The sequence below is a fragment of the Anabrus simplex genome, chromosome 12, assembly GCF_040414725.1.
Source record: "Anabrus simplex isolate iqAnaSimp1 chromosome 12, ASM4041472v1, whole genome shotgun sequence".
Taxonomy (NCBI): domain Eukaryota; kingdom Metazoa; phylum Arthropoda; class Insecta; order Orthoptera; family Tettigoniidae; genus Anabrus; species Anabrus simplex.
In genome coordinates this window covers 18,905,147-18,932,102 of record NC_090276.1, presented here as the reverse complement: position 1 = coordinate 18,932,102, position 26,956 = coordinate 18,905,147, and the positions used below count along the sequence as shown (strand labels likewise).

Genomic DNA, 26,956 nt, shown 5'->3' with positions numbered 1-26,956 from the left:
AGAAAGCATACAATGCTAAGAGTTTTAAGAGACACTCTTAAATTGTAGTTTCACTGAAAAGAAAGATAAACCACTTCCTCCATGGGATAGATTTCTTTGGACTTATTTATAATTACACAAAACTGAATCTATAATTGCTTTATCTGTAAACTAACTATTTCACTGTACCTCATGGCAACCAATCCCTAAGGACATTTATCCCTTAACCCTTTCCGCTCGTGTGTACTTTTGGTCGACAACCTCCATTCAGCACCAACAACTCTTATGGCAAGCTCTGGCCAACGCGAAATTTTGTGTTCCACAAATCCTTTGTTGACTATACTTCAACTTTGATTTCTTACTCAAAGACTGCTGCTATCTTCTGGGCACTGTAAGAACTAAGACAGCTGCCTTTCGGATACGATGACAATATTACTCTATTTTTTTGGTGATTCATAGTTCAATGGAAAACATTTGTGGCAAAATGGCAGTGACCGGCTTGACCAAGGATTAAATATTGGCATCAACTTTGGCCAAATTTGCCAACAATGACCACGAAAGTTAAATTTTCAAGCCAAGTGATAAAAGTGATGTTTCAGGAAGTAATAATAATGTTTTTAAGTTCCACGAACTACTTATGAAGGTTGTTACCTCTTTCTCGGTAATTATGTACGTGATTGAGAGGAATAGGACAGTCTTATGTGCCCCTTAATATAATTTAACAGTTTGAAAACTGAATACCTATACTTCAATGGATCAGAAGATATTTGAGGTGGGGAACTTAGCTGAATCACCCTGTATATGTTGTTAATATGTTAACATGGGAAAATATTCAAGGGGAAAGGGCTAAGAATTCTCTCTCTTGTCTCTCAGGATCATACAAGAGTACAAGAATTCAGTTCTTCGATGTCCATACATTTTATTTTTAAATTTATTTTAATTTTATTTTTTTTGCTATGGGCTTTACGTCGCACCGACACAGATAGGTCTTATGGCGACGATGGGATAGGAAAGGCCTAGGAGTTGGAAGGAAGCGGCCGTGGCCTTAATTAAGGTACAGCCCCAGCATTTGCCAGGTGTGAAAATGGGAAACCACGGAAAACCATTTTCAGAAAAATTTATTTTGAAAATAGTTTTTATTTTTGCTTCTTTCAAAGGATGACAAAGCATACCGAGCAAAGAAAAGAGAAGCAATCAAAAGAGATTAAGCTATGACAGTCTTCTTATTGTATGCTATACAAACTGACAAAACCCAATAAGAATGAAATGACCATTGTGGTCTTGCCTTTAAATCACTGAATACAGCATCAAACATCAAGTCTCCTTCTGTGAAATGATAAACCCAGTATCTGGTTCTATAGAATATAAATGATTTTCCATGATGTTCAGAGACCCTTTCACAGCAGTGGAGAACAATAGCAGTCATAAAGGCCTTACTCCAGGAGAACTTCTAACAGAAATCTGTGAGAAGGTGGGGGAATTGCTCCTGTCCCTCCCACCATCAAACCTGTCACCTGAATAGACGCAAGATGACATTTTTCCAAATAAAAGGGGATGTTGGACTCGAAGATTCCGCATTTTTCTCCATGGATCTCTTCTGCCTGATGGTGTTGGTCTATGGTCCTTATAATGGGTTCAAGAACATAGGTGGATGTTTGACCAGGAGAAATAGCTAACACACAATTCTGTGACAAAACCCGTCCTCGTGTCCTCATGAACTGGATAATTATTGTGCCTGAGGCCACTGGCAATCAGTTTCCCTACTTCATGACGGTGCCTGTTTCTGTGATTATCATCGAAAGGATAGGTACCCCAGGCATGGCCAACAGTTTCAATCTAATCACAGGAATGCTAGTGTAACGAATAAAACAGAGACTGTTTTAATGAAAATTTAATCGAGGATGACCCAATAAGTACACACAAACAATTATGCTCTACAATGAATGACAACACTTCACTAATTACTGGCTGTTTATAAACAGTCACTTGTCCTTGCACCAGATCTTCGGCAGGCAGTTTTCACCTGAAACGGTGACTGTCAGTAAACTTGACTAATAGGTTTCAACTTCCACTTTGCTTCGCACGCACCACAGATGCTTTATACACAGCTGTCCTACTTAGTCAGGCGTGAACCGAAGTCCGTTGTTTATCAAAATGCACGACTGCTGCACGCTTGACTCAACACTAGACGAGACCGATAACCTGCATAATCATTTCATGTGATCGGACCACACATTCAACTCTCAGCCCACATAACTCAAGACAACAACCACTCTTCGAGGACAGCCTACTTTTATATGACTGGTAATGAAGCTCTAGTATCTTTGGGATATGGCCAGAATATGAGTGTTCTAGTTTCGCCACCCAGGAAATTAACGGAGACACCAGATGAAGGAGACTATAGAAGCGAGGTCGTCAAGTGCCCATAGGTCGGCCAGTAGCTCTCCTGCCTCACTGACTCATTCCTTCCAGGAAATACCAAAGAGAACTTCAAGAGAAGGCTGACAGTTGCATGACTGCCTAACAGTACTGAGGATGAGAGGGTTTTTTTTTTTTTTTTACAATTTGTTTTACTTTGCACTGACACAGATAGGTCTTATGGTGATGATGGAATAGGAAAGGGCTACGAGTGAGAAGTAGGAAGGAAGCTTCCATGGCATTTGCCTGATGTGAAAATGGGAAACCACACAAAACCATCTTCAGGGCTACCGACAGTGGGGTTTGAACCCACCATTTCCCGAATGCCAGCTTATAGCTATGTTACTCAAACCGCGCGGGCCTAAAATTTAATTCTCAAATATTTATGTTTTTAGTGGTCCTATCAATAAATACTACATACCTTAAGTTATATACAATTAAATTTCAGATTATTTATGTCTTACGCAGTTTTACATATCTGCTATGATAACACAGATATTCATGAATTTCAATTTTTATTGCCAAGTCCATATCAACGCTGAAACACGAGAAAATGGGCGAACAGGATTTAATGAAAATCAGTATGTAAAGTCAGGGAGTAAAGCACTACAGTCTAGGCTATACATAATTTTATTCATGCAGGATGAAATGGTAGTTTAGGGGAAGCACCTTTGTGAAGTACTACATAATAAATTCATCGAAAATGCAATTTCTGATAATTTATGTCTTATACAGTTTTACTGTATCAAATATGATAATAGAATTAATGAATTCAGACTTTTGTTGCTTAGTCCATATCAATGCCAAGCATTGCTAATATAGAAATATTGTTGAATCGTGATTGTCTTAAGATGCAAATACGGGTCATCATTAATCCATATCGACGAGAAAAATTGTGAACAGGATTGTTAAAAAATGAGAATATATCGTAAAGGAACAATGGCTTGAAGAATAAGACAAGGGGGTGGTCATGAAAAAAGGGAAGGTCTCCCTTTACATTAGATGCCCTAATATCAGTGTTGGAAGAAAACTAAATGTGAAGGCCTACAATATCGATAACTCTAGCTAGTGAGTTAGATAACTTTGCACATGCTATATATAATTGTCCCGTCATCGACTCGTACTATAGCTAATAATAATAATAATAATAATAATAATAATAATCATCATCATTACCATTTCCCTTTATCCAGCTGTAGCCGGGTAGGGGCAAAAATGGTTCCTCTCCATTTTCTTCGGTCTTTCCACCACTCCTCCTCCAACACTGTGTCCCAGTCCTGGTTTCTTTCTATAATAATGCGTTGGATTGTGTCCGTCCATCTCAATCGTAATAGTCCACGGCCTCTTCTTCCTTGCATTTGCATTTCCCTCACTTTTTTTGGCATTCTTTCATCACTCATTCGCTTTACGTGCCCAAACCATCTTAGTCGGCTCTTCTCAATTCTATCATTCATTTTTTCCACTCGAATTTCTTCCCAGATTTTCTCATTCCTTATTTTGTCTCTTCTACTCTTCTGTAACACACTCCTCAAGAACTTCATTTCGGCTGCCTGTATTCGACTCTCATCCTTCTTTGTCATTGTCCAAGTTTCTGCCCCATAAGTAGTTATGGGTACGTAATACATCTTGTACATAGTTTCCTTTGCTTCCATTGGCACATCTTTGTCCCATAACATGTTTCTTACAGTATGATAGAAACAGCTTCCAGCTTGAATCCTCTTACTAATTTCAGCATCCAGTCGGGCATTCTCCATTAATTCACTCCCCAGGTATTTAAATGTTTCCACTACTTCCAGGGGCTTGTCTGCAAGTCTACTTTGACCTTTCTCTTCTTTCTCCCCTCTAGTCATAAGAAGGGTTTTTACTCTTCTCTACACTTACTTTCAACCCACATTCTTCTATTTTCCCATTCACCACTTCCAACAATAATAATAATAATAATAATAATAATAATAATAATAATAATAATAATAATAATAATAATAATAATAATAATAATAATAATAATAATAATAATAATAATAATAATAATAATAACAATAACAATAATAATAATACAGTAATAATAATAACCACAGTTTTGTTCTTCTTATTGACCATGATTTTGAATGAACAATTAGGTGCTACTTTCCACTTGTTCCATTTACTCAGAATAACTATTAAATAAAAGAAATAAAAAAATATTTTAAAAAACCACTCACCACTACTGTCTCCATGTTCGCCGATGATCCATCCGTGACAACTTGTGGGGGCGACGTTTAGACGCTGAGACATCAGGAATCTGAATCTGGAGGAATCCAAATTAGTACCAGATCCAATCACTCTGTTCTTGGGGAGACCACTGAGTTTCCAGGCAACATATGTAAGGATATCAACTAGGAGAAAGAAGAAAGTAAAGCAATACAGTACATGGATAGAGTTCTTAAAATAAATTCATAGCTGGCATAGCAAAGAAATCTACTGTCCTGATCTTCTGAAACCATCAACCACATTACAGTTACAAACAAGAACACAGAAATATCAACACAGATAAATACAGATCTAAAAACTTAATTAAGCCTACTGTGGAAAATACAGAGAAGAATGAGCTGTGATGCAGCAATTTATCTTTGTAAGGAATTTCAAACAGAAGATAGCAATGGAGTTGAAACAAACAACATTCTCACTGCATGCTATGCTCACAAAAAAAACACTATGGAATTATAACAAGAGCAGGAAAAGGGAAAGGGAAGGGAATGCAGACCTGGATGACCCAGAATACAGATCTGGCACACACTAAGGTACTAGCACTTTTAAATTAATTTCCCCAATTTTTTAACAGTTAGATCCCTTTTTCTCAGAAAATATTTTACCCGGTATCATAAAATTACTACCAATACCAGCTACTAGAAAGTTACCAAACTTATGTGTTTGTAAGTTGAAGAAGTGAAAAGATATTAAAGATAATGTCTTCAAAAAAAAGGCTGAAAATTTGGCACTTCTGAAATAAAATTGTATGACTTCTATTTTTCAGTATTCCAGCATATACAAGACTGTAAACATACTATGTATTCATATATACATGTACAACATTTTATACAGATGCGAACAGTATTTCTTTTTAGATAAATGTACGTAACAATGTTACAATTAACATTGTGAAGATAAGGTGTACCACCTCCCTTTAAAACTCTTGCCAAGTCGAAAAATGAACCTGGATGTTTCGACAACCCCATACAAATGTGAGAAGATGACCCTGAAAATAAATTATTTTCGTACAAAATAGGCACCGACTATGAAAATTCACATATACTGCATAGAAGAAGAAGTACCTGGGTTGCTGACAATGAGAAGAATACAGTCAGGGCTGTAACTGATCAACTGAGGTATGATCCCCTTGAAGATGTCAGTGTTCCTCTGAACCAAGTCAAGGCGTGATTCTCCTTCCTTCTGACGAGCCCCAGCCGTCACCACACATATCTTTGAGTGAGCAGTTACCGCATAGTCTGTAAAAATAAAATAAGAAACTCATTATCTCAAGATTTTTTTTAAAAATGTGACTTTTTCTATAAACAAAAATTATTGTCATTGTTTTTATTTTACTGTTATTATTACTATCATCATCATCCTCATGAATTAGTCTTCGTGTTCAGCTAGTCACTTCATATAATAATAATAATAATAATAATAATAATAATAATAATAATAATAATAATAATAATAATAATAATAATAATAATAATAACAGAGGGAACTAGACTCCAAAACTTGACACCTCATAAAACAATGACTGGTACAAAATCTACAGTGAAATTTATGGGGGAAATCTCAGAACCCTTCGACATTCAAACAGGCATGAGACAAGGTGATGGAAGAATGAACTCAAGAAATGTGAGTTTTGTGTGCCAATCCGACTGGGCTTTCCCAAAGGTAACCTCTATATACCATACCTCGCTTCTGCAGATGATCTGACAATGCTAACAGAGGATAAGGAGACTGCCGTTAAACAGCTCGAGGTATTTAAAGAAAGTGCAGAAAAGGTGGGACGACAGATATCGTCATTTTTAATACCTTAAAAAATTACGCAACTTCTTCGAATATACAACAGCAAACTCAAGAAGCCAGCATTCAACTGATAATTCTTCTTTATAACATCATTTAGTGCACACTGGACTTTTATGATATAAGGCGCACCGAACTTTACATGAGTTCCGCTCAGTGCTTCGTCAATTGGAAGAGTTATTTTTTAATATATTGCTACTCAATTTCCCACATGGTATGTACCTTTAAAAAGACTGTACTTGTGTTTACATTGTTTATGTTTTCTTCGATATTTATGCTTTAATTTACTTCAGGCTGATGATGACCTATTACTAGTCCCTATGTAATTTAAACTATTTTCATTTTGTATTGAAAAGGTGGACCAATAACAATATATTACTCTATTATAAGTGTAAGTTTACCATGTAATGTTAAAAGAAATGTGTGCACAATTTTTTTTCTTTTTTGCCATTGGCTTAACGTCGCACCGACACAAACAGGTCTTATGGCGACAATGGGACAGGAAAGGGCTAGGACTGGGAAGGAAGCGGCCGTGGCCTTAAGGTACAGCCCCAGCATTTGCCTGGTGTGAAAATGGGAAACCACGGAAAACCATCTTCAGGACTACCGACAGTGGGGTTCGAACCCACTATCTCCCGAATAATGGATACTGGCCGCACTTAAGCGACTGCAGCTATCGAGCTCGGTGTGTGTGTGTGTGTGTGTGTGCACAGTTTTCATACATCCATTAGCTGAGAGTTTGAAAGTGAAAGGGTTAACCTTCCTGTTGATTACTTCTCAACTGAAATTGCTACGAATTGTTTGACATCCCTATGAATTTTCTATCGCTTCACACTCTTGAATTACACGATCTTGGCTTTCATGCAACCTGCCAATTCATGCCTCAAATTCCTCCATCCTTTGTATTGCTAGACGATGTCACCTGCTCCAACTAAAGGTCAAAATGAATACATGATATCTTCATCTCTCTCCTCGGTCATTGTTTAATTTGATGATTATGATGCTTGTTGTTTAAATGGGCCTGACATCTAGGTCGTTGGCCCCTAATGGTATGAAATGAGACAAAATGTAATGACAATTTAAAAGTCCAAAATCATCCAAGGATCAGAATTTAAAACATGATGACAAAGAATGAAGGGATAAATATGAATGTAAAATAATCAGTGGACCTAACCCGCGATGCCCCACGTTCCAGAAACTAGCATAAAACAATAGTGTTACTGATTAAGGGACTGCTTCCAAAGCACAACTGAATCAATGATGCTTGTTGTTCAAAGGGGTCCAAAATCCAGGTCATCGGCCCCTCATAACGGTACTTATTGCTAGTAAAGTAGAACCATGGTATTTGTCATGTTGCGGTACTAATCAAAAGTAGTATAGACTCGCTGTATTCCATACATGGTGGTACTACTCGCAGATAATGTAATACGCACATGTAACGCAGGCCTATGGTGTTTCTAACATTGCAGTGCCACTTACAGGCAATACAAACCCATGGTGTTCCTCACCTAAGTGTACTAATCACAGGGACTCCTACTATTCCACAGTGTTCCTCACAGAGTCGGTACTAATCACAGGCAACACAGACCCACGGTGTCACTCATATAGTGGTACTAATCACAGGCAATGCCCAGACCCAGGGTGTTTCTCACATAATGGTACTAATTACAGGCAACGTAAGCCAAAGGTATTAACCACGGGTACTGTAAATCCCCTTCTGATTCACACACTGTTGCTACCAATCACAAACCTATTTTGCACCTAACATAGTGTTACTACTCGCAAGTAAAGGCGACCCATGGTGTTCCCCGCGTAACGATACTAATTACAAGTAGTCTCATGGTCCTAATTCGATCATCCCTTGGTCACCCCTTTTAGTGTCCGACTCGTTGGCTGAATTGTCAGCGTTCTGGCCTTCGGTTCAGAGGGTCCCGGGTTCGATTCCCGGCCGGGCCGGGGATTTTAACCTTCATTGGTTAATTTCATTGGCCCAGGGGCTGGGTGTTTGTGCTGTCCCCAACATCCCTGCAACTCGCACATCACATGTAACACTATCCTCCACCACAATAACACGCAGTTACGTACACATGGCAGATGCCGCCCACCCTCGTTGGAGGGTCTGCCTTGCAAGGGCTGCACTCAGCTAGAAATAAAAAAGCAAAGCAAAGCAAAGTCATCTCCCTACAGGCCATGAAGGCCCTTGGAGGGGTGGAAGGTAAAGGCTTCCACTATCCGTAACCTCGGCACTTGATGGGGTAGAGTGGGTAGCTCTACGCCCGGCCGCCTTTGCCCCCAGGAATTACCCTGGTACTCATTTTTGGTGTAGGCTGAGTGAACCTCAGGGCCATATGCACCTCCGGAAGTGGAAATCTCATTTCTTAAATTTTACGACTTCCTGACGGGGATTCGAACCCACGTCCTTCCGGGCGAGCCGAGTACGCCTTTACCGCCTCGGCCAGGCAGCCCCTCAGCTAGAAATAGCCACATGAAATTATTATTACCCCTTTTAGTCGCCTCTTATGACAGGCAGGAGATACAGAGGGTGTATTCTTTGTGTCCCCCACCCACAGGGGGTTGTATGTTTGATCCACGAGAGCTATTTTATTTCGCTCAACTCTGCCGGCAAGCCGGTTAAGACCCCCCTATACGCCACCTAGAATGCGCCACATGGGAGTATCACCTCTCCCCCCTACTACGCCAGTGTAGTAGGTTCGTGGTCATTTAATTGGAATATTAGATGTAAGGCTTTACAGGCATTTGCTCTATAACTATAACTAGCATTTCATCTTCGGCCTGGCATTAGACTAATCAGAGTAGGATGTGTCAGGCCCTACGCACAGCCACTGGGGTGTATGCAGGTGAATTTATTAGAAGCCCGTTAGTAGAGGCACAATCTGATAACTCCATATGGGAGATAAATTGCCACATGGAATTACTGCCTGTCTTAGGTGTCACAAAACTCACCTTAAAAATGTGTGTAAACTCTCTGCGATAGCACCCTAGTACCAGAACAAAGTTATACACGTACGCATGTCAAACCCATCACGTCTAAAAACAGTACAACTAAATTACCACTGATTTTTATTCATTGAGAAGGTATCTGAACCATGTTAAACTGAAATCACATCTCTTCTGACACTTTTACCTGTACTGGCAGTTATTTTGGCATTCCTGAGGAAAGTTGATCCATGCTGAAGGTCCATCAGCTCGCCTTTCAGCTTATCAGCAACTACATCCACAAGAGCAATCTCTGTCGCGATGTGCTGAAAGAACAGAAGTGTCCAATGTACTATAAAAAATATATACATAATATGACATGACGTAGCATTACATATGCATCAGTCACCAGGAAATGATTCTGTAACACATTCGCTCCTGGTACTGGCAATGAGGTTAGGGTTAAAAACACACATGACAGATAACTGAACATTGTTCTAATTTCAAACAACAGAAGGTGACAGTACATTCCAGCAATTTGCTGCCTTTGAATCCATTTGTACGACCTTGCCTTGAATCTTCAGTCTCCTCCAATATCTTTGTTGAGTGGATTTCGTGTCCATGATGTGAAATATAACAAAGAACAATGGCACATTTGTATAAAAGAAATGTAACAGGCAATGAAACTGTAGATATACTGTACTACTGAATGATGATTTGGGTGATTAACTTACACCTGAAATGGAAGAAAGTCACAGTGAAAGCGAGATGATGTATCTGCTGTACAAAAAGAAATACAAGAGACTAAAGTGACAATTACACATCCTCCCTATTGACTTTATTTTTAAGAAAAAACTGAAGTTTAAATCCACCTGATCAATAAACTGAATGAGATAATTAAAATTAATACATTCAAAGTTTTTAGTCTTAGTACTAACAAATCAATTAACAAAAAACAACCAGGAAATGAGTACATAGATGTCTAAAATATGAAGGTGAATTGTCCATTTAAACAAGCCTAACAGGACTATGAAAGTCCTATAAAAGAGAACACAATGAGCACGAGAATATGTGCAATCAATGGGATTAAAGATTCTAAAAGTTACGTATATAGTCCATAATGTAATTAGCAAAAATCTTAAATTAGCTTAAAATCTTGATGTCTAATTAAAATGAACTGCCAACTATACTTCAACTGAGAATCTAAACTGTTATTTCTAATTGAACATATAAAACGTGCTTAGGCAGATAAGATTTGTGTGTCTGACACTAGCTGATTATACAAGGCTTCTGTGTATAGCTGTAGTCTTAAAGGGATATCCTAGTTGTGTGACAATACGAAGTCACATCGATCAACCTGCTGAGGCATGTGATAGGATATCTAAAAAGAGACAAAATGAACAGGACTTAGAAAAGCTGATAGAAAGATGGATAAAGAAAGCAAGTGTAATTTGGCTTATCCTTTGTTAACTGAAGATGATCACTATACTGATCGAAAATACACTGTAGAAAATGGAAATTGCAACACCCAGAAGGAGTGGTGGTACATTGCTGCAAATGAACATGCAGAACGAGTGTTCGGTTGTGCTTCGATGATTACACTTTCAGGTCCCTCTGACCGCAAGTTTGGACAACAATCAATACAGGATGTGCCCACCACGAGCTGCAATACATTGATGAATTCGTCGAGGCATGGAGTCAATAAGGCCCTGAACCGCTTCCTGAGGAATTGTGGCCCATGCTTGCTGCACTGCACGGGTCAGTTGTTCCAGAGTTCTGGGTGGCCGAGGACGGTTGGCCAGTTGTCGACCCATCATGTCCCACACATGCTCAATAGGACTGAGGTCCGGGGATCTGGCGGGCCATTCTAAGGTTGTGATGTCGTGGAGAGCTTCTCTGGAGATGCGTGCAGTGTGAACCCGGGCATTGTCCTGCTGAAACATCTCATTAGCAATGTTCGCCATCATAGGGACAACCACTGGACTGAGTACCCTATCAACGTACTGTCGAGCATTCATACTGCCCTCAACAAGCACTAATTGTGATTTCACATTAAAGCCAATAGCTCCCCAGACCATAATGCTTGGGTGTTGACCCTCTGTGCCTCTCGACAATAAGATCTGGGCGGCCCCTCTCCCCGGTACATCGGCGCACACGATTCCAGCAATCACTGCGGGCAAGACAGAAGCGCGATTCATCACTAAAGACGACCCTATACCATTCGTCGACCCACGTCGATCTTTCTCGACACCAGGGCCAGGCTTACACGTCGCTGGTGTGGGGTCAATGGAACACCTTCTGCAGGGCCACGGGCTCGTAAGCCAGCTGCACGCAGGCGATTACCAACTGTTTGTTGTGTAACATGGGGTGCCACAGCTGCTTGAATTTGCGCTGTTGTTGCATGGGGTTCCATCCGGGCCATCCAATTGGTGCGGCGATCCTCTCTCACAGTTGTCTGTCACGCTGAGCCTGTGCCAGGTCTACGAGTGTGGGTACCTTCATTTGACCACTGCTGCCATACACGATGTACCGTAGATGCTTGTCGGCCAACACGTGCAGCGACAGTCCTTAGCGATAATCCAGCCTCACACAGCCCAATTATCCGAGCCCTCTCAAATGGCGACAGTTGTTGATAGCGTGCTCTTCTCTGTAGTCGAGGCATGTTTGATGGGGAACACTTCACTGCACAGACTGCAAGTCAACTGCGCTACACCAGAGTCCGTATACTGGAGTTGACTCCTCCGCGACCAATCAAGTGGGGAGACCTGTAGCAACAATCCAATGGGTCTGAAACTCTGATCGTTTACATACCTACACGGCATCATTCCATATCTTGAAAATCAACACAAACGACCAATGCCTTCATGGTGTTGCAATTTCCATTTTCTTGAGTGTAGTACGAGGGGCGTACAATATATGTAATGCAACACATTTCTCGGCCAATTTCAGTTTTTTAAAAATTGGAATTTTGTTTTGGACATCTTTGAATATTCCTGCTTCGTCGCATAGAGTTTCATTAATTTACTATACATGGCAGCACTATAACCAGCTTTCAAAATGGCATCTGTAACGGAGGTGCATACCAAACAGAGAACAGTTACAGAGTTTCTTTTAGCGGAAAACCAGTGGATCACAGATATTCATAGGTGCTTGCAGAATGGCTACGGAGACCAGGCAGTGGACATAAGCACGGTGTGAGTCACTGGGCGAGGTGTGTTTCATCATCACATCACCGACAGGAGCTCTCAAAACTTAAGTGGACTGTTCTTCCTCAACCACCCTACAGCTCGGATCTCGCGCCTTCTGACTTCCATATATTTGGCCCAATGAAGGATGCACTCCGCAGGAAGCACTGCGTGGATGATGGGAAAGGTATCGATGCAGCACAACGTTGGCTCCGACATAACTGGTCTAGTAGTACCATGCAGGCGTCCTCACATCACGGTGGCATAAGGCCGTGGCATTGAACGGAGATTATGTTGAAAAATACGGTATTGTAGCAAAAGCATTGGAAAATAACTTGGTGTATTTGATTTCCCAATAGAACCAACCTATTTTTAGAAAAAAAGGTGTTGCATTACATATTGAACTCCATATGTACTAAGACGGAAAACTTTGAATGAGTTAATTTTAACTGTCTCAAATCCAATGTATTGATTAGGTGGACTTAAACTTCTATTTTTGTCAATATATATAAAATAACACGTCCTGACCGATTCTTCATCGCCAAGCCAAAACTACTGCACATAAAGAAATGAAATTTAGGGTATACGTTTATATTAGTGTAGGTACTGTACTCACTAAGGAAGGATTTTTATAATATTCCGTCGCTAAGGGGGAGAATTTTTAAAATGAATATATCTATACTTCAAAAACTTAACAGTTTAAAGACGTGAAAATTTGTATTTTTAATCTCCTTTAAAAATAACGAAAGATGTATTTTTTGTTTTCGGAAAATCTACTTAAGGGGATTAAAATAAGTGATAGGCCCCAAAAGGCAATACCACATACACGGCTTACAAAGAAGTTCTGTGGTAAATGAAACTCAATTTTTCTGTGAGTTTTTATACTTTAGGGATTTTCTAATAATGTCCTAGTGTGGTACCGAGGAATGATTACTTTTATGAAATTACGAAATTCACATGAGTGAAGCCGCGGATAACAGCTAGTAAAGTCATATCCGTCGGTACAGGCCTCAAATGAAAATTATTGCCTATCCCTCCTCTTATCTGTCTCTGCCATCATTCACAGCCAGTGCAGAACATAAAAATAAAAAACATGTCTTTCATTTGAATTTATTCTTCAATGATGAATTTTGACTATGTTTGTGACCAGATAAATCTGTTAGCAGAGCAAGTTATTAGTCTGGTAACACATCCTTTAAAATAATAATGTTAATGGTTTTATGTCCTACTTACAAAATTTACAGTTTTTTGGAGATGCCAAGGGGCCAGAATTTTATTCCACAAGAGTCCTTTCACGTGCTGATAAATTTCCCGACATAAGACGTGGCATATTTGAGCATCTTCAAATATCCTCAGACTGAGCCAGGATTGAACCCGCCAGAGAGAAATAAAATACTGCCCGCAGTGAGGGAGGGCTTTAAAATGACTGGTCGGGGCATTTAAATCGCCCACTGAGTAGCCAGTAGAAAATTTGTTAATTCAGAACATTGTTTATTTTAGTAGTAGTAAGATTTATTAGAAATAAATCATCTGTCCTCTAGTGAGGGTAACCATAGAGGTCCGGAATACTTAACTTACAGTATATAATTATAATAATAACATTATACATAATTTTTGCTGGAAAATTCATCATAAGGAGATTACGGTTTCAGGTATAAATACAACTGAATAATTTGCAGAGAATCTCTTATGATCTGTAATAAGATTTTCTCTGTCATAAAAAGGACTTTTTCAAATTTTGGAGGGTAATGGCTGTGTTCTTTGGCAGGGTACATCGGGATCCAAACAGGCCTCTGACAACCCACTGACCTAGAGGAATATTATATTTGGCTGATAGATATGGCACGCATGGTGTATAAATTGCTTGTTTTTCCAGATTAAAATCCTCAGCCTGTTGCAGGTCTCTCTCGAATCGAATGGTAGGATCTAACACCATCACTTTATTCTCTTTCTTATTGATGGCTATGATGTCCACTCCTCTCATTGTGTCGTCGGTAGAGACACAGTGAACTACTTCATGAACCTCACCTCAAATGCTGCCTCAGGCCTTGAGCAACTGATGTCCTTACTCGATGGTGACTAGTGTTACAAGGTAATTCAGTGCTCCTGCAGAGCCCCAGCACATGTCCAAGCGTTTCGGGCTCACTGAAACCGTTTTGGCGACAGAGGGTTGAGCTGAAAGTTCTGCCAAGGACCGATCTTACTGCAGTCAGGTTGCAGGACATTTTTATAGCATTCGTATATTCAGATGAAGATAAAGGTGACATGCAAGACATCCAAGAGTTGGCTTTCAGGTGATCAGCGTACAAAACCACTCCTCTCCCTTTATAAGGCTATTGACACCATTACCGAAAAGATTGATCTCTCGTTTCGCAGCTTTCTTCCATTGATTTTAGAGGCAAACTTTCTTTATCGATGTTCAGGTTACAAAGCGCTATGTTCTGCTCATTGGAAAATTTTCGTACATGATGCAGCTGTACATCCTTAATTGGGAGTACATAACATACCAATCATATTTCCTTGAAATGTCCATCATTTTCTCTAACTTGAAAATGGAGCATTTGGTGAACATTTAAAGTCGTTACAATTTAATGAACAAGAAAATAAGTTTCAAAGTTTGGTACTCTGATGCAACACCACAGTTAATATTTACGGCAATCTGTTTCACTAGATGGAGGAATACTAATATGAGGTATTAAAATAATTTTCGTAAGTATTTAGTCGTCATGAATTATTTATGTATGTATGTATATATGTATGTATGTATGTATGTATGTAAACAGTGAAGAGGCATACTAAAGAAATACGGAGCGAGGGAGATTATTCACAGGAAATTAAAATAAAGATATAAAGAAAAAGGTAACAGAAAAGTTCGACAAACTGTAGTAATCTTAGTCAGTTCAATGTTTACAGATAACTAGGGAGAGGATTTTTATGTCCTAAAAATGTGAAAAATATTTTTTAAGTAATAAAAACCTAAAATTATTTAATGAAAAGTTAAAAATATTCTGCTTTAAATATTACCGTACACAATCACTCGCATTGAAGAGGTAAGCATCAAGTTTTGTATTAAAATATAGTTCTACCAAACATGCTCCTTAATGCAAATGGATGTCTGTATATGGAAAAGTGCAGTATGATATATTAACTTTTGATGTGCCAGAGATTATAGTATGGTTTTTACCAAAAAAAGGTAATGTTCTGTTTAAATATTGCAAAAACAACTTCTCTGAAAAAGTCTCAGAATTGCAATGAACAACAAATGTCATCTCCAAAATGTTCATCACAAATGCATCTCTAAAGAATGCCTTATACTGTGAAAAAGATTGCTCCACATCACAGGACGTCAGACGTGCATAGTTAACCCATATGCACCCGTAAGCGGACTGGTACGCGCTCTATCAGCCAGCCTAATTATATGTACGCAGGCTGGTACGCCGCGCGGCATGTCTCGTATAACACGTCCGAGTGCTATTAGCTATACGTGAAAGCATTTGTGGTTGAGACTCTAATCTAGATACTTCAATTGATTGTTTTCTGGCATTCTTTCCTCTCTCTATTATTTGATTTCCGTGGTGAATTGATGTAATCATTGATTGGTCAATCGATGTTTTGTTATTGTGAAGACGGCTTCAAAGAAATACTTATATGAGCAGGAAAAGCTCAGTAATAACGAAATTCTAAGTTTGCTACTTGTTTAAGTTCTGATTTCAGTAGTGATAATCAGCGGGGAAGTTCCTTGTGATCCTCTGCATGTATTATCATATGATTTATCCAATAGTGAAAGGGATAACAAAAGCAATGTTAGCGAAGAGGTTGAACAGCATGTTGAGTGGAACTGGATACATGAACAGAATAACTTATTGCAGTTATTAATACCTTTTTAGGAACAAGTGTAGTGTGCCCTACGAGTGGAATTTGTGAAAATGTAAGTAGGGAATTCATTTTCAGGCAGTAGTTACACGACATCATAGTACAGTACACTGCAGTTGAAAACAATATGTATGCCAGTACTAACCTAGATTTTTTACTAAAGAACTTGCATAAAATACATGTGTATTTGCTCTTTGCATTTTAATGGGATGAATACAGAAACCTACAGTTCAGTTACTCATGCAAAGATGTACTGTAAGCATTAACATGCAGTATTTTGGAACCGTCACGACTTGTGCTAAGTTCCTTGAACTGGGTAAATATTTACATAGTGGAAAATTTAAGATTTCATACAACTTGCTTCATTGCTTCTTCGAAAACATCTCCGCAAACGCCTCTTTAAATGCTTCAGAGACGGCATTCATCATTGCTGTCCTCGGCGACATATTCATCCATCTCTCTCTATCCAAGTTTCTGTCCACTCCATGACTACAATCTCCCCCCTTTCTTCTCTCAACACTTGACACCGCTAAAGCATTTTCTCCGACCTCATTGGACCCTGTTACTTCCCTTTCATCCTCCGGAACATTTACTACGACCTCATCGGGCTCTGATACTTCCCTTTCCTCATGCCTCGCCTCACCAGGAGGGTTTCCCCTCATCCCACCTTTCTCACACACTCATCTTCATATCTTCTTCCCGTTTCATCTTGTCCAGTAGTTTGGATACAGTCCAAATTCTTCTCCACCTGCCATTTGACACTAATTGCTGGCCCCTGATAACGGCTCTCAAACCTTGGTGTTTAGCCCTTATCACGTGTTTCTTAAGAATTTTAGCATTCTGGATCCCTTCACTTCCCATGTTTCTCTTAATCCATATTTTTTCACTCTAAGTTACCCGCATTTCTAATCACTATTTTAGCCATCAAAGTGGACAACAGTTTCACTTTAATAGGCCTATTTCCTTTTACTTTAACTATTCTCTCCACATCGTCTATATCCACTTTGCTAAAATTTATTTTCATTTTCCCCTGGATCAGCTCCACCACTTTATGAATTGTAAGCACTTTGTCCTCCCTCTTCTCCTCCGGCACACCATACATAAACAGGCATTTCTTCCTACGACTTTGACTACTGGCTTCTACTTCTGCTTTGAGCTTCAACACTTACACTTCTAAACTTATTTTCTTCCTTAATGATGCAGCTTCTTCGGCATTGTTTCTCACTTTAGATGTTGTGCCATCTGCCTTTTCCTGGAACCATTTCTTCATTTTCTCGAACTCCTTTGTTTGCTCTTGTATCATGTTTTTCAGTTGTTCAAATGGGCACACTTCTTCTGCCACCTCTTTAACTACCCTTCTGATTACTTCCACATCTTCCCAACTCATGCTTCCACTGGAGATCGGCCCGGGGTTCATTTTTTCTTCTTTTTTTTTTTTCCTGCTAGTAGCTTTACGTTGCACCGACACAGATAGGTCTTATGGCGACGATGGGATAGGAAAGACCTAGGAGTTGGAAGGAAGCGGCCGTGGCCTTAAGGTACAACCCCAGCATTTGCCTGGTGTGAAAATGGGAAACCACGGAAAACCATCTTCAGGGCTGCCGACAGTGGGATTCGAACCCGCTATCTCCTGGATGCAAGCTCACAGCCGCGCGCCTCTAGCTGCACTGCCAACTCACCCAGTGGGGTTCAATTCAATTCGCCCGATCCACAGCATAATTATAATCACCGCCGCTGTCAGCATCATCTCTCCCTTCATTCCCAATTCCATTCTGCTTCCTCCCACTTTCCCTTCTTTCTTCTGTCCCTTGCGCAGTGTATCAACATAAAGTTTCTGGCGAAAGAAGGCACCAAAGTTTGGGAAATTTTGAGAAGGCTCTGTGCACAATTTTGGTGACGCAATTCTTTCAAAGACCCAGGTGTATGAATGGCACAAAATTTTTGGCAGGAAGGGAAGAAGTAGAAAATGAGCCCCACCAAATATGACCACGGACAAGCATCACTACAGACAACATTCATCCTGTACATGACCTTATTGAAGATTGGCGCATAAACATTTCTGAAATTGCTTCACTCATAGGAATAAGGTTTGGAACTGTTCAAGCCATCATCAATGATGAACTCGACCTTTGGAAATTTTCTGCCTTGTGGGTTCCTCGTCTCCTCATCCAGGAACAAAACAAATTACGCCAGGATGTTTGTTGGAGGCATATGTATCGCTACGAAGAGGAAGGATATGATTTTTTGCATCGCATTGTGACTTGCGATGAAACCTGGGTTCATCATTACACCCCGGAGTCAAAACAAGCAAGCAAGGAGTGGCGGGAACGAGGTGTAACAGGCCCAGTCAAGGCCAAGACACGCCTTTCTGCTGGAGAGTTGCTTGCAACTGTTTTTTGGGACTATTCAGGCATTTTGCTTGTGGATTTTTTGCATGAATGAAGAACAGTGAATGCAACCTATTACTGCAGTCTTTTGGTCGAGACAGAAGCTGCATATCGCAACAAACTGGCAACTGATCCGAGATGTTCTTCTGCACAACAATGCTGTTGTAATACGGGAAAAACTGGACGAAATGAATTGAACACCTCTGGAACATCCTTCTTACAGTCCAGACTTGTCACCTTGCGACTACCACTTGTTTGGACCACTGAAAAATTAGGTGCTTGTGTATTTATTGGTGGATTAAATAAAATTGTAAAATATAATTCCAGTTTATATTTGATTCACCTAGTACAATAGTGAATTGCATATTTTGAACAGTATCCACCGACCAGTATTCTCTTCCAACCTTCATACTTCTCATTAATTTTGAGAATGACAACTCACCTGTGTAAGAATGCTGAAGGCACATGCCATGCCCACCTGCCCAACTCCTACAACTGTTATCTTATTTCCAGATGTGGGATCTGGCTTTGCCACTGGGTCCAAAAGCATATCCTTTACTGTATGCGAGGCCATGCTGTTTCTGAAACAATCATATCAACGATGAGTGCGGAACAACACCGCTGCAAATCAATGTGGAACATAAGGAACAAATTAAAAATTTTGCCAATGAATACAGCATGCATCCTTATTTATAACAGGGAATTGAGGGAGAAAAATAATCCTCATTTACATCTCTCTCAGTTTTGTTAGCATAAATACACTGTTCACGCAGTAGCATATATACCTGCTCTCAGCTCAACGTTAAACTATCTCCTGTAATCCTCGTCCTGTTATCTTAGTCGCAGCACCTCTCTCCCCTTGTTTGGTGAAAAGCAGGTGGGTAATTCTGGATCCTAGTGTATTACCTGGTCTAATTAGCTAGATGCAATGTGACACTGATAAAATGGCTGTAATTCTAGAACACTGGTGTGATGATGATGATGAAGATGATTGTTGTTCAAAGGGGTCTAACAGCTAGGTCATTGGCCCCTAATGGTACGAGGTGAATCGAAATGAAACGATAATAAAAATTTCAAAATGTATCCACTAACTAGAATCTAAAACGAATGATGAAAAACTGACCGTGAATCCAGAACAATCAGTGGATCCAATTCACAATGCCTTATTTTCTGAGATGATGGATGCTTGTTGTCCGAAGGGGTCGAAAATCCAGGTCTCTGACCAGTCATAAGAGTACTACTTAATCACTGGTGAAGTAGAACCATGGTGTTCCTCTCACAGTGGTACTAATCACAGGTAATGTAGACCCACAGTATGTTACATATAATGGCACCACTCGCAGGTAACACAGACCCAGGGTGTTCCTCACATAGTGCGACTAATGAAGGGTGCCAGCTACATCTGTGTTGTTCCTCACATAGGGGAACTAATCACAAGCAATACAGGCCCATGGTGTTCCTCGACATAGTGGTACCAATCACAGGCAACGTAGACCCATGATGTTCCTCATCTAGTGTTACTACTCACAGGTAACTCAGACCCATTTTGAACACAGTGGAACCAACACATTCAAGCGCAGCGCTCGGCACCTTTTCCAACCAGGCACTAGTAGTTTATGCAGCCGAACGTCCGCTCACCTGCCTTGGTGGGATGCACAGGCAACTCCCAGACCAGTGGTGTTCCTCACATAATGGTACTGCTCCTAGGTAACATAGATCCATGGTGTTCCTCACTTGGTAGTACTAATCGCAAGTAATCTTGACCCATGGTGTTCCTCACTTGGTGGTACTAATCACAAGTAGTCTCATGGTTTTAAGTCCATCATCCCTTGGTCGCCCCTTTTAGTTGCCTCTTACGACAGGCAGAGGATACCGTGGATGTATTCTCTGTCTGTGCCCTCCAGGCACAGGGGGGTAGTACACCAGTATGAAACCTAAGGTACAAGATCAAATCCAGTGTATTACAACAGCATAGTTTGCTTCCCAGCCTCGCTGCTTCTAGGTGAATTATGTAGAAACATTTCAAGTTTTATAATTCCAGTGATACAATTAGCGCAGAAATACAGTAACTGTACTCTGGGGCGAGAATTTAATGTAACAGAGTTTAATGTATGCTACAGGTGAAGGCAGAAAGTAGCTGTCGAAAAAACCCAACAAATCAAGAAAAATTCTAGAGACTGCAAAAGAACTGCTTCAGTAAGCGAAATGTATACGTGATTATGGATACAGCGTTTCACATGAAATTCTACAATCTGAAATCATGTGAAACAGTGACAAAGAGTATGAGCTGTTTGGAAATGAAGGTGAGCTATGTTTAGATGAAGATAGGGAGAACAGATGTAAATAGATATTTAAAAAGGACAATACTGAGGGGGAGAAAAAAGGGGATTCAAAAATCCTCCATTAAGAGTCTAAATTTAGACATATATATTAATTTTCATAACCACACCTGGGCAACTGGAGTGGGACACTGATGATGACCAATTTTCACATGCATAAACAAAAATTTCCTTTTACGTTGAGATGTTCAAAATATTTTTTATATACGTACTTAACTTCCCGCAACCGAGACAAATATTGGACCTTCAAGACATTCTCCACTCTACTTTGGCGTTCGAGACCGCAGCGCATGACCTTGAATGTGCCGCGCTGATCACCGGGAACTGGCGGTTTGCTTCTACAAAATAGTCGCCTGCAACTTCAAGTTTATTTATAACCTTCATATATTATTTGGTAGTGTTGTGACTTTGTGCCTGACAGAGTGTGAAACTAACCCATTTCTCCAATATTCATAAACATTGTGTGATTTCGCCTACTTGTTTTTACGGCTGACGATGACCTGGACTAAGGTCGAAACCGGTCCCATTTAAATAAGAATGTAATTACTACATTTCTTTCTTTTATGTATTGAATTGGTTGAACTTCAATTATTTAATTTTTAATGTTCACCTGAATTACTAAATATTTCCTTTTTTGCTCCCTTCCTAAAATTCTTTATTACTGTCCAGAAAGGTTTTCTTGCTGCTTGAGCTAGCCTTTCCAGGTTATTACCAAAATCCTCCCATAACTTCTTTTTGGATTCAACAACTATTTGTTTCGCTCCGTTTCTTTCATCTACGTACAAATCCCTGTGTGCCTCGGCCCTTGTTTGGAGCCATTTCTGATAAGTTTTTCTTTTTACGTTTACAAGCTGCTCTCACTTCATCATTCCACCAAGATGTTCACCTTTTCCCATTTTTACACACAGCTGTTCCTAGGCATTCCCTTGCTGTTCCTACTACAGCATCCCTGTATGCCACCCATTCTCTTTCTATAACCTGAACCTGCTTACTGTCTACTGTTCGAAACTTCTCATTAATCATATCTATGTACTTCTGTCTAATTTCCTCGTCCTGGAGATTTTATACCCTTACTTGTTTGCAGACAGATTTCACTTTCTCTACCCTAGGCCTAGAGATACTTAGTTCACTACAGATCAGATAGTGGTCTGTATCATCAAAAAATCCCCGAAAAACTCGTACATTCCTAACAGATTTCCTGAATTTGAAGTCTGTTAAGATACAGTCTATTATGGATCTGGTACCCCTAGCCTCCCATTTGTAGTGGTGAATAGCCTTATGCTTGAAGAATGTATTCATAACTACTAAACCCATACTAGCACAGAAGTCCAGCAAACGCTTCCCATTCGCATTAGCTTCCATATCTTCCCTACATTTACCAATCACCCTTTCGTATCCTTCAGTCCTATTTCCAACTCTCACATTGAAATCACCCATTAGCACTATTCTATCCTTCCTGTTGACCCTGACCACGATGTCACTCAATGCTTCATAAAACTTAACTTCATCCTCATCTGCACCCCTCACATGGGGAATACACTGAGACACTTCTCGTCCTAATTTCTCCAACTGACAAATCTACCCACATCATTCGCTCATTTACGTGCCTAACAGAAACTATGTTGCGTGCAATGGTATTCTTGATAAACAGCCCTACCCCATACTCTGCCCTTCCCTTTCTAACACCCGTCAAGAACACTTTATAATCTCCTATCTCTTCCTCATTATCTCCCCTTAACCGAATATCACTTACTCCTAGCATATCCAGATGCATCCTCTTTGCTGACTCGGCCAGTTCTACTTTCTTTCTTCCATAAGCCCCATTAATACTGATAGCTCCCCATCGAATTCCATTTCGTTCGCCAAGTTGTTTCCAAGGAGTCCCTCGCCTGTCAAATGGGCGTGGGACTCAGTTACTCCCATACAGTATTCATAATTTTTCTTTTTAATTTCTTTTCTGTATGATTATTCACTCCTAATTCTGGCTATCATTTCCAGATTTACTCCTTTGCCTGAGGTATTCGGTCAGCTTAAAGACATCATACTGTGACAAGAAGATCACAACCATAATTTTGTTATTATATGTATTTTAATGTTATAATTATTCCTGCAACATTGTCTTTGTCTGGTATACATATGTTTTAGTTATCACATGATCTGTTTAATTTTTATTTGGCTGAAGATGGCCACTAAGTGGCTGAAACTAGTCCCAGGACTGATGTAATGTTATTTACTTGATATATTGTATTGAAAAGGTGGATCCTCTTATCAATTTATTTCTTATCAATTTCTGGCTTCATATGCTGGAGTATGTCTGGAGTGGCAGTTGCGATGGCATCAGTGATCCTTTTCCTGAGATGCACTAAGTCATGTTTATTCTCACCATAAACAATGTGCTTAATGCATCCCCAGAAGAAGGGAGTCCATTGGAGTGAGGTCGTGCCTTCTAGACGACCAAGGAATAGGGCGAACTCTACCATTCCCCAACCATTTGGAAACTGAGCATTCAGTTTGTTGCATACATTTGCTTTGAAATGTGGCGACCCCCCATCCTGGAAATATTATCAAGGAAGTGCTCACCGAAAAATATGCAGACACCAGTTTCTTGTTCAATTTGTTGTATCCAAGGGAAACACAGCACATGTGCAGATGCGCTCGAACATCGCTTGGGAAAAATCATGCTGTGGTAAAACTACTAAAGAATATCTTAGAATATAAGAGAGTAATAATAAACAACTCCCTTGCTTCATTAACAGAGATTATCTAAACCAACAGAATATTACAAGAAGACCCCATGAGTCCCCTGCTGTTTAATACTGTAACATCGGAAATCATCAAAGCAGTAAGAGAAAAGGGACATGTGATGCTTTAAATGTAAGCAGATGACATGGATCTTGCATCGACAAACAGAGGTGCCCTGTAGAACGCACTACACACTGTATCAAAATGAGCAGATGACAACAACATCCCAATAAACGAGAGAAAAACAGTTCAGATGATCTTCAGGAAAGTGGGAAGAGTACCTGCCCAAGATTTGACTACCTTCAAGGACCAGCCACTGGAAATCGTTAACACATTTAAATAGCCTGGTGATGTATGACAAAGAATATACAACAACTATTAACTGAAACATCTATGACTTTGTTCTATGTCAAAATATTACCAGCCTTGACATACGGTATTGGAATCAACTTGCCTTAGCCAACACTGAACGACATCCCCACCATACAGAAAGCAAAGGCTTGCTTTCTGAAAGCTACTTTTTTTTTGCTTTATGTTGCACCGACACAGATAGGTCTTCTGGCGACGATGGGATAGGAAAGGGCTGGGAGTGGGAAGGAAGCGGCCGTGGCCTTAAGGTACAGCCCCAGCATTTGCCTGGTGTGAAAATGGGAAACCACGGAAAGCCATCTTCAGGGCTGCCGACAGTGGGATTCGAACCCACTATCTCCCGAATACTGGATACTGGCTGCACTTAAGCGACTGCAGCTATCGAGCTCAGTGAAAGCTACTTTTGCCTCATGTAAATTCATTCTCTCACGATTGGTGTATGAACTGACAAGCAAGTGAAATATTCCTTACTGAAGATCTCAAGATAAAGTACTTTCTACCATCTACAGATAACTTGATAAAGGTACTGAATGAGAGGTGACGATGGAGAAAGGAGATGTGGAGCAAATCCTATTTACAAATACCACACTGACAGCAGAGTTGAAACAAGCTAATTACGGCCTTAAGACACCTTGTAACATGCTTCATAGCCCACGGATTACACTTCAAAGTATGTTCAAACAAGCAATATCACTAACTGTGCCCTGAATGCATCTGTGATTTGCGCAAGAAACAGTGGAACAGGTACCACGTGATGGTCAGTAAACAAAGAATAGACTCGCCAACAAAATGCTGAGAAAATAGTGTCTTCTGCAAATAGTGTGCAATTATTGTTCATTATTTAATGGACATTGGCTGCAATTATCTATTATAATAATAATAACACCGGGTGAGTTGGCCGCACGGTTAGGGATGCGCAGCTGCGAGCTTGCATCTGGGAGATAGTGGATTCGAACCTCACTGTTGGCAGCCCTGAAGATGGTTTTCCATGGTTTATCATTTTCACACCAGGCAAATGCTGCGGCTGTACGCTGTACATTAATTAAAGCCACAGCCACTTCCTCCCCACTCGTAGACCTTTCCTATCTCATCGTCACCATAAGACCTACCTGCGTCGGAGCGACGTAAAACAATAATTGTAAAAAAAGAAAATAATACTAGCACCTTCTGTTTCAGAAAAATCTGAGGTGCAAGTTTTAGGTGATTCACCCTGTATACAAAGGAGTAAGTTTAGTTTCAGGGTGTCCACCAAATCCAGATTTTAAAATTCCCTGACATTTCCCTGTTTTCCAGGCATAAAAACCAGTTTTTTCCCTGACACATGACAAAAAACAATTATAAAGGAAGTGTCAGTAATATTAAAATACATTTTTAAAAGTTAACATCCAAAAAAATAAATGAGCAATTAATGTGCATATTAAAACTTGGAAGTTTAATTTAGTCTGATTAAATTCTCTTTAAGTTTTTTTTACATGTATTACCATTACTGCTTCAGCGAAGAAACTTCTTTGTAGCCACCAACTACTCGAGCTTCTGCCATCACCCTCCACTTCTTTTCTTTTAATTCTTTCAGCAACAAAGCGGCCTTTCTCTTATTTTTTGCAAAGAATCTTCTACTTCCAATATTTCACGTTTCTCCTTTAGATTTTGAACGTACAAAGCATGAGCACTCCGTGCAGCATGGAGCATGTTATTAATGGAGACCTTTTCAATTCCACCAGGGATAGAATCATATATTATTCTTTGTGCTACAAGGGATACTTGTAGCATGTTCTCTACTATAATTTCTTTATTAACAGGAAAACCACATTCAAGTGAAGCATTTCCATGAAACAATGTTAGTATCATTTTGAGAAATGAAGCCAACTTTTCTGTTTTCAAATTTACTATTGGAAGAACAGTGCGAAGCCAAAAGTGATCTAACCTCTCGCCTTTAGAATACAAAGAATTCACTTCTTTCAAAGTATCATTCTCACAAACAGAAGTGAACTCCCTTTGTACATGAATGGCTTCATTACCCGAGATCCATTTGTTTTCAACAAAAGCATTTAAAGCTATCCTTAGCAGTCTGCTGCTTAGAGGCTACTTAGCTACACTTGGATCGAAACAAGAAATTAATTTAGTCAGTTTATATGCTAGCGGTGAGCAGATGCGGTCAACAGTTGGAAACTGCAGATGATGACGACGATATGCCAGCGGTGACCTTTATAGTAACTATTTGCACAAAGCTACCATTCCTTTTGGACAATCTGTGCAAAACACTAATATATCTCTATCATTTAATCCAGGATTGCCACGAAGTGCTGCTTTAGCAGCGTAACCTATGTCAATTTTAGATGCAGGCAGAAGATTTTCTTTACTGTCTAAATACGTTTTAGGAGATCTTCTGAAGACTGCAGTGACTCAGACTTAACAAACCTTGTCATGATATTTATCATCAATGAAAGATTCATAAAGGAGTGATGCAAATGGGAGATCTGTCTGAAACTTTTAGGAATGGTTCCAAATCTCCAACAAGTGATAAAAAAATGACAACTTGGCCTTAAGAACCTTATCTTTAAGTTGATACTATTTTGAAGCTGTTACAGCTTGGGATTTTCTTGTCTCTGTTCCTTCCACATATTTTTCGACATTAGGTAGGATATCTACAGCATTTTCAATGACTTAAAAATTTTCAAGCCATCTT

General features: G+C 39.8%; 1 protein-coding gene across 2 annotated transcripts in view; it reads right to left on the bottom strand.

Annotated features, from left to right (window-relative positions):
* Window positions 1-26,956, bottom strand: part of LOC136884272 (L-lactate dehydrogenase) — a 53,704-nt gene that overhangs the window by 23,088 nt on the left and 3,660 nt on the right. For both annotated transcript variants that reach the window (XM_067156339.2, XM_067156340.2), the window contains exons 2-5: window positions 19,263-19,401; window positions 9,584-9,701; window positions 5,709-5,882; window positions 4,599-4,772 (exon numbers count right to left, since the gene is read on the bottom strand). In XM_067156339.2, coding sequence (XP_067012440.1) covers window positions 4,599-4,772; window positions 5,709-5,882; window positions 9,584-9,701; window positions 19,263-19,394 — 598 coding nt within the window. In that variant the 5' untranslated portion in view covers window positions 19,395-19,401. The remainder of the gene's footprint in view (window positions 1-4,598; window positions 4,773-5,708; window positions 5,883-9,583; window positions 9,702-19,262; window positions 19,402-26,956) is intronic.